The 8,785-nt window shown below is 40.0% G+C and overlaps 2 protein-coding genes across 3 annotated transcripts in view; one reads left to right on the forward strand and one right to left on the reverse strand.

The window, feature by feature from the left end:
- ERN1 (endoplasmic reticulum to nucleus signaling 1) overlaps positions 1–7,996 on the forward strand; it is a 35,918-nt gene extending 27,922 nt beyond the window's left edge. Inside the window, exons 11-22 of the mRNA XM_084491894.1 lie at positions 714–832; positions 1,208–1,399; positions 2,031–2,286; positions 3,016–3,106; positions 3,442–3,631; positions 4,157–4,256; positions 4,676–4,875; positions 5,168–5,315; positions 5,732–5,859; positions 6,292–6,415; positions 6,664–6,731; positions 7,035–7,996. Of these exons, the coding sequence (XP_084348020.1) occupies positions 714–832; positions 1,208–1,399; positions 2,031–2,286; positions 3,016–3,106; positions 3,442–3,631; positions 4,157–4,256; positions 4,676–4,875; positions 5,168–5,315; positions 5,732–5,859; positions 6,292–6,415; positions 6,664–6,731; positions 7,035–7,241 (1,823 nt within the window). The 3' untranslated portion in view covers positions 7,242–7,996. The remainder of the gene's footprint in view (positions 1–713; positions 833–1,207; positions 1,400–2,030; positions 2,287–3,015; positions 3,107–3,441; positions 3,632–4,156; positions 4,257–4,675; positions 4,876–5,167; positions 5,316–5,731; positions 5,860–6,291; positions 6,416–6,663; positions 6,732–7,034) is intronic.
- Positions 7,850–8,785, reverse strand: part of ZNF207 (zinc finger protein 207) — a 34,595-nt gene continuing 33,659 nt past the window's right edge. For both annotated transcript variants that reach the window (XR_014684499.1, XR_014684500.1), the window contains exon 16: positions 7,850–8,047. The gene's annotated coding sequence lies outside the window, so the exon portion shown is untranslated. The remainder of the gene's footprint in view (positions 8,048–8,785) is intronic.

Consider the following 8,785-nt stretch of genomic DNA (forward strand, 5'->3'; position numbering starts at 1 on the left):
TCAGTTTACAGGATGAGGAGTGTTCAGCTCAGTGTGTGGGAAGTTTATTTATTTGCCTCCTCATCCGGAGAGGGGTATAGATAATTTACGGTGAACATTGTTGTACATACTATATTATGTTTCTTTTGGATTTTATTGTGCATATTACTTTAATTCTCATTATAAAGATTGGGTGTTCGTGTCTTCCTCATTTCACAAATGAGGGATTAAGGCACTCCAATTGGAAAAGCTGGGAGCACAGTTGCTTCTCCTTCTTCTCACTTACTTGGTTAGCATGAGCCAAAGGAGCGTGAAGAGCAATTGTAGCTAAGTGCTGGATTGATTCTTCCTTCCTTCTTATGCAATATGACTCATGCCCTTCAGAACTATTTCAGATCTCAAACACGATCTTTGCTTCAAGGCCACATCACAAAGTAAAACTAACTTGAGAGAGAGACAGCTAGGAGGCATTGTAATGTGTTCCTGGCATGGTCACAGCGAGCTCAGGAACCAAATCCATCGTCAGTGCCCTAACAGGCAGTTCTTCACAATACCTGTGACTGCAGGGGTGGAACAGGGGGAAAAATGTTTTAATGCAAGCTCTTGGACTGTGATGTTCTCAAGTCTTTTGAAAATCAACTTTGTGTATGCTCTTAAGCAAAGATGCTGAAATCAAGGCCCTCTTCCTTGAAGAGGGACAATTTCTTATTTCAACAAATGTGTTTTATTTAAAGGGCACCACGAAACACCATTATCTGCCCCTACAAAGATCCTGGCGAAATTCCCAAGCAATTTACCCAAGAGGCCTGAAAATGTGATTCCAGCTGACTCTGATAAAGCCACTATTGAAGAGGTTTGTGATGAGAATAATCATCTTACTGGATGATTAAATAATATAGAAGAATAGAGGTTGTGGAGAGACTCAGAAGAAAAGCTATATGAAATTACTTCACATTGCTTGTGGCAGATTTTCATGTACCTTGCATGTAGAATCAGTGATATCATGAGGTGTCATTCTTATTTCAGAATTAGGGCTTTCAGATGTTTTTTTTCCACATGCAAAACTCTTTTTGGTAGGGCTATAAATTATTATTTTAAATGTATAATAATTATTATATAATTATAAATTTATAAATTATTAGAAGTGATCTAGCCAGAAAGCCTAGCATATAAATCATCTACTGCTTATGGAGGTTTTTGAGCTAACAGAGCTATCTCTTCCTCATAGGTTATTGATATAGTGGAAGGTTCCACAACAGAATTGCCTCCTGCTGTTCCAAAGGACATTGAGGAGAAACTTGCTCGGCCTATTGCTCGGCCAGAGGCTCCTGTGGACTCTATGTTGAAAGACATGGCCACCATCATTCTCAGCACTTTCCTGCTCATCGGCTGGGTGGCTTTTATCATCACCTATCCGATGGTAATACTGACTTAGTTTGGGGGGCTTTTCAGTTTTGGCAGTCAGTAGTATTTGGCAGCTAACCCCAACAGGTGACACAGGAGTTAGGAAATAATGCACTACATTTTTTTTTCTTATTTTTAAGCCCCAGATATGCAGGGGGGAAACAAAGGCTATATATCTGGTATAACAGCGATTTCTCTGGCATATGTGCCAACTCCAGAGATTTTTTTTTTTTAATTCCACCAGTTCAGTTTCTCATGTTACTATTTTCCATGTACATGATCTTAATGTTAATCACTGGCTTCATTCCCCCCTTCCTCATCTGAACCACTATCAGGTTTTCTGGCTTTTGGATCAAAGCCTTTATCCTTCTGTGATTGAAAGACACCCAGTCAGCCTAATGAGTCAGCTTTTGCAATATTAACCAACCTGTGTGATTCCTCGGTTTGCTATGAAAGTTCAGAATGAAATTGAAAACGTGAGGGAAAGTCCCTTTCATTCCATAGGCTACTTAGCTAATAGTATAATAACAAGCAAAATTTTCCCTACCTTTTGGATCTATCTACCCTAATGGCTATAGTGCTCCCTTTTGTGACATGTCTGTGAGAAACTTCACTCCTTCACTTATGGAACTGAGATCCTCTTTCAGAGTGTACATCAGCAACAACAGAGACAGCATCAGCTGGAAGAGAAGATACAGCTCTTGCAGCAACAGAAGCTGCCCTTTCATGCTCCCAGTGACCTACCTCCAGAAACAGATTTCTTAGACACCTCCTACGGACGGACAGAGAGTTCAGCTACCAGCACACCGAATATGTCCCCCAGAGCATCAAACCATTCTGCATATTCCAGCATCTCCACCTCTGATGTTGGGAGCTGCCTTTCCACTGAGCAAGAAGAGGGGGGTAAAGTAGTTCTAGTGCCTTTATTGGGTCTGTATTTCCCCACTCTGTCCTTATTGATGGTACTACTTAGTGCATCAGACAGCTAAAAAGACCATCATCCTAACTTAGTCTGACCACTCACAAAACACTGTGCAGGTGTTTCATCCCTCACTTTGTTTGAGAAGTATTTGCTTTAGAAGAACATCCAGTTCATAATTGCTACCTGAGGGATTTATGTGGTCTACGAGGGTATATTCTTATAACCTGCAGCCATTTCAGGTAGAGGGTCATTTAAATAATATGTATCAGCTAGAAACCAGAAGTAAGGATTATGCAGTGCGGTCTGCTAGTGTGTTCTCTTTAGGCCCTTCAAAGACTATGCAGGGAAGCTACTAGTAAGCTCACTTCCTGTCAATCTGCATTTCCTGAATTGAACAAAACATAAACTTCTTAGAAAGTTTATCTGCTGAGATCCCTTAGTCTCTTACACTGTTTGAGACATGATCTTTTCAGACCTACAGGTAGTTAGGGTGTTCTGTACAGAGTAAGTTTGAATCTCTGTGTTGAGTCACACACAAGTATGTGCCTGCTCAGCATGAGTACCAAAATGCAGCTGTTAATTTCTTTTGATCAAATGTGTTGTCAATTTAAACATGAGCAAAAAGATTTTTACGTACTGGCCCCAAAGGATGCCCAGTTGTACAAGGCTGGCTTGATCCGTTCTAAAACAATCCTCTTGTTTTTGTTCAGATGATGATGCAAACAGAGTGGTGGTTGGCAAGATTTCATTTAACCCAAAAGATGTACTAGGACATGGAGCCGAAGGAACAATTGTTTACAGGTAGGAGATAATACATGTATTCAGTATTGAATAATAGACTGATTAATGTATCATTGCATTGGGGTCATTCTTTTATCTTTTTTAATACACCTATTTTGAACAAAAATACTTTCTTTAAAAGTATTTTGTGTGTGTGTGTAATATTTTCATGCAATATTTCTTCTCTAGCGGAATTACTTCTCTTTGATATGTTTAATGACCAAAGGTATCACTTTCCTGCATGAGAAACGCTTTGATATGCCTCTGTAAAATGTCTTCTGTTGTCATCCGCTTTGTACCTTCTTGGTCTACATCAGCCTTTGTCTAAAAGGTTGATATGGCTTTCCTGTCCACAGGGGGACATTTGATAACCGTGATGTTGCAGTGAAAAGAATTCTTCCTGAATGCTTCAGCTTTGCAGACCGTGAAGTGCAGCTGCTGCGGGAGTCAGATGAGCATCCTAACGTGATCCGCTATTTCTGCACAGAGAAAGACCGGCAGTTTCAGTACATAGCTATCGAGCTGTGTGCTGCCACTTTACAGGAGGTGATGAGTCACTTGCAAACCTAAATAATGTTTTGGTCTTCTCGCTGGAAGACCTTCAGTTTTCCCGTAGTCTTAAATTGTTGAAGTGCCTGCAGCAGATGTCCCAGTTATTGTCACCATCACCTCAGAAAGTTACACATTCCTACAAGGGGGATGGTCTTAAACCTTCAGGACTATCTTCCCAACCCTGTACTGACCTAAAGGCAGAAGTTGTTGTCCTTTAGTATCCTTCTTGTGAAGGACTCCATTCTAGTCATCCTCCCTCTCCATCAGGACTTTGAAGACCCCCAAAATGCTTCTGGAGGCATGGTGCTATATACAGAATTCTAGCTCTGAATGATGTTTTAGAGCTCATCACCTTCAGGCAAGAAAAGCTTTTGCATGTGTGTTATCATCTAGCGTTAGACTGCCTGCAATTTTCCCACTTTGAATTTATGTTTTTTTGCATATACTTAGTGTCCGTGCAGAGGCTACTGATAAGCAATGTCGTGGCTGACTCTTCTGTTTTTCTGTCATCTTATACAGTATGTTGAGCAGAAGGCCTTCAGTCACCATGGCTTGCAACCCATCACCCTCCTGCAACAGACAACAGCTGGCCTTGCTTATCTGCACTCCCTTAGTATTGGTAAGAATGCCTCAGGGTTCAGTGTTGCATAGAATGCCCCAGTTTCCTAGCCAAAAAAAAAAAAAAAGAAAATGGTCTGATGCTGAGGGCTTGCTCATTTAATCTGTGGAAAGGCTCCACCTATGGCTGGCAGCAAGCAATAGTTTCTGTCCTAACACTACTTTGACACTTACCCTCTCCTGTAGAATTCCACTGCATTGGCCTAGTAAGGCTAGTCATTACCATTTGTTCAGTGTGCTGCATTTTTTTGAATAGAACTATAAAACATAATGACTGCTGGTAATGGAATTTAAAAATAAGTGATGAGCCTCTACCAGTGACATTAGTTTGAGGTTAGGACATAGATATAACAAACAGTAAATAAAGTTTACATATGTTTTTGGGATTGCCTGGAGTGGATAAATGGGTGTTTGTAATAGTTCACAGGGACCTGAAGCCCCATAACATCCTCATCTCGATGCCTAATGCCCATGGGAAGGTCAAAGCTATGATTTCAGACTTTGGCCTGTGCAAGAAGCTAGCAGTGGGCAGACACAGCTTTAGCCGTCGGTCAGGTGTGCCAGGAACTGAAGGGTGGATTGCCCCTGAGATGCTGAGTGAAGACTGCAAAGAGAACCCTGTAAGTGTTTTCTTTCCTTCAGGCTTCCCTGGGAAAAGGCAGCACAACCAGCAGGTGGCACGTTGTTGGTCAAACCTTAAGATGTGTAATGCTGGAAGTCTCAGCATTCTTGCAGGCTTCCAATTAATTTAACAATGTCCCTTCCCCCTATAATTTTTATGAATTTTATATAGCAAAATGTGAATCTGAAAAGTTTTATTCTGCACTCAAATGCAAAATAACCACCCCTATGATGAGGCTCAAAGTTGTCAGGACAAAAAAAATGTTGCTCTTAAAGGTCATTTATTTGCAGACATACACCGTGGACATCTTTTCAGCTGGCTGTGTCTTCTATTACGTGGTATCTGAAGGTAGCCATCCCTTTGGCAAATCTCTACAGCGACAAGCCAACATTCTGCTGGGTGCATACAGCCTCGAGTGTTTGAATGCAGGGAGCCACGGTAAGAAATGCATGGTAAACATGAAGTGCTACTGACCTTTCAGTGGGTGCTAAAATTGCAATAGAGATAGTAGAACAGTGACCCACAGTGAAACCAACGTGGCAGTGGTGAAGGCTGTAGTCCTTAAGTAAAGGTCTTGGAATTAATTAGTATCTGAAAGCATCCCAGCTGTAAAAAAGAAGAGCCCTGAAAGCTTGACTGTAGTGCTATTACCATGTATTTAAAAGGTGGGAAAGAGGTGACCTTTGATCTTCATAGCGCACTGATTCAAAGCTTTCTGTTGCTCGCCCAGATTATCTACAAGGGCAGTAGAGCTAGTGTTCAGGATTGTATAGGAGGAAGTAGCAAACAATGATCTTCTAACAACACAGAACATTAGCATTCCCTACATTGAATTATCACTCTTTTCCTTGCAGAAGACATAGTTGCTCGTGATTTAATAGAACAAATGATAAACATGGACCCTCAGAAACGTCCATCTGCCAGCTGTGTGCTAAAACACCCCTTCTTTTGGAGTTTGGAAAAACAGCTCCATTTTTTTCAGGTTTGTCTTGACCATTTTTATCCTTCTAGTTTTAAGGAGGCCTGTAGTCATTCTTAAGATCCTGAATTCAGTTTCTCTTTACTTTGCACATGTTTGAGATGGTACAGTGCAGAACACCTTCCCTGTTTTTAAGAACAGGGTAGACTGCTGTGGTAAATATGTGCAGTGGGTGTCCAGGGGGTGGTTAGCAGCTGAGGACTTGAGGTTCCTTTCAGTCTTTTTCTATTCTATGATTTTTTTTTTTAAAAAAAGCTTTGGTAGATAGTGATACATATCATCAGAGAAGGTTTTGTACCCCAATCCCAAGCATAATGCATTGTATTGTACTTTGTCATGAAGTGAGGTAGAAGGAAAGCTCTGCTACTGGGACAGGTTGCAACTGGCTAGAAGCATTGGAAATACAACTAAAAGTAACGTGAATGTCTCTTCTAGGATGTTAGTGACCGGATAGAGAAAGAATCGTTAGATGGTTTAATAGTCAAGCAATTAGAAAGAGGTGGAAGAGAGGTGGTGAAAATGGACTGGAGAGAGCACATCACTGTTCCTCTTCAGACAGGTAAGAGAGAGTTTGTCATAATGGAAAGGAGTTGCATGCTGTTGTTCCAGGTTGAAGGGACAGCAGAATAAGGATGGCGTCTCAGTTTTGGCATGACCTTTACTTGTCATCAAAGTAATCAAATTAGGCTGAATGTTTACATATTGAACAAGTCTGTAGCCATACATGACTGCAGGCACCTTATTTTTGAGACCAGCAGCTACAACAGTGTTGAAAAACAAAAAGAGATCTTGTATTTTATGTTGCAGATCTTCGAAAATTCAGATCATATAAAGGAGGCTCAGTACGGGATCTTCTGAGGGCAATGAGAAACAAGGTAAACACTTTGTCTGTGCATATACGTACTCGGGATACACACCCTGCAAACTCCAGCCACTGCAATTTTTTTTTTCTTCTTCACACGGTAGCTCTCCCTCCATTTGTTCATTGTTGTCAGTCTGCATGTTACCTTGTTTTAGGTGTGTATATATGTATGTTTTTTTACTATATTAGTCTACCGTAAAAAAAAAAATGTTACTTTGTTCATGAAAATGCACTTTGTACAGACAGACCTATTTAAAAAATGGTTTTTGAACATGCTCTCTGGATTAGCTTTTCCCTCTTCTTTCTGTCTTCACAGAAGCACCATTACAGAGAACTGCCTCCTGAGGTGCAGGACACCCTGGGCTCCATCCCAGATGATTTTGTATGTTACTTCACAGCTCGCTTCCCTCACCTCCTCCTACACACCTACAAAGCTATGCATATCTGCTGCCAAGAAAGACTGTTTCAGCATTACTATAATCAGGACTCTGCACAGAAGAGCCTTGCAGGAGACACTGTTTGAGAGGAGAGAGATGGAGCTTTCTTAATCTGGGACCAACATTCCAAGCACAAGGCTGTGAAACAGGCCTACCGTTAGCAGGGAAAAGGGAATTCAAAGAGCTGAATTCTTTCTCTTTGAGGAAACCAAGCATCCAAAAAGTGCCTTGTACTCTGCCTGCACTGGATCAGGAGATAGTAAGATGCTCCAAAAGCAATGAACCCTGGTGATAGAGTTACCCAAGAAGGGTCTTCAGGCAGTGAAAAAGGAGCGCAAAAGATGGGTATAACCATCATCCAGTATCCCTATACCGTACTTGATTTTATAACTTCTGTTTTACTGCAAAGAATCAAAACACAGTGATTGGTATCGTAATTATTAGGGGCTGGGATCTGCAAAAGGAGCCTTTTAGTTGTAGCAAATCATCAGAACCTACCATTGCACTACTGCCACATTCTGCATTAGGCATGCCACAGTGATTGTAAAGGGAATAATTTTTAATTATCCAAAACCTATAAAAAGACTACAATTTAATTCCTAACTACCCTGGAAAATTAGTCCCTCCTACTTGAGCAGATACAGTGAAGGTCTGAAACCAATATTGACTTGAAAAAAGTTGAAGGTTTACCTACTTTGAAAATAAACCTCGTTTAATTATCAACCAGTATTCACAAGAGCTTGAACAGTACTTGACTTAAAAAAAAATCACAGTATCAGAAAAGAGCTAAACAAGTAACTTAGCTGGGGAGAGGCTAATGATTTATCTACTGCAGGTGTTCCTTTCTTACAGAGAAAGGTTGCAAGGTGCAGAGCCAGAGGTAAGATGAATCCTGAGGGAAAAAAAAACTGAATCAGAAGCAATGGAAGATGTACAGAACAGTGAAAATTCTATACAGTGTTTTAATTGGAGGACGAAAGCTGTAAGAGAACCTCATTTTTATTTGTACAGATGGATAATTATGTCCACAGGAGACCATTTTTAAAAAAGATGCAGTATTTCTTTTCATTGGCCCTAAAGCTGTGACAAAGCATTAAGTATGTGCAAAGGATGAAATGGTGAACTCTGATGATAGAAGTGAGGGTGTTCTTTTACAATGTATTTATTTAACATATTTATATTTATTTAATTTTTACTACAAAGTAGTATCAAATCAAAGTGGTACAAGTATAAAGCATGCCAAATCTTTCTTAATCATTTGTGTTTCTATTTAATCATATTACAACAACTGGAAAAGTGATACTGCATCTTTCACTGGAATTTGTTAAAGGGGAAACTACAAAGTGGACAAGCTCATTTGTCTGATTGTGCCATTGTTTTGTTAACTAATAAGTTATGGACCATTATATGTATGATTGGGTACATACAGCTACTCTTCTGGAGCAACTTCACTGGAAGGTTTTTCCTAGTTTTACAAAGTATGAAAGCAATTTACTTAAGACACCAACTGTGCAAGTTACATGTTTCTAAAGCTTGAAAAAAAGGGTAGTTTTTACCTAAGAAGATTCAAAGACTATTTCATATTTTTGTATTTCTCATGTAAAGTTCTTTTATAATTCTACTAAATAAA

The sequence above is a fragment of the Aythya ferina genome, assembly GCF_964211825.1.
Source record: "Aythya ferina genome assembly, chromosome: 18".
NCBI lineage: Eukaryota > Metazoa > Chordata > Aves > Anseriformes > Anatidae > Aythya > Aythya ferina.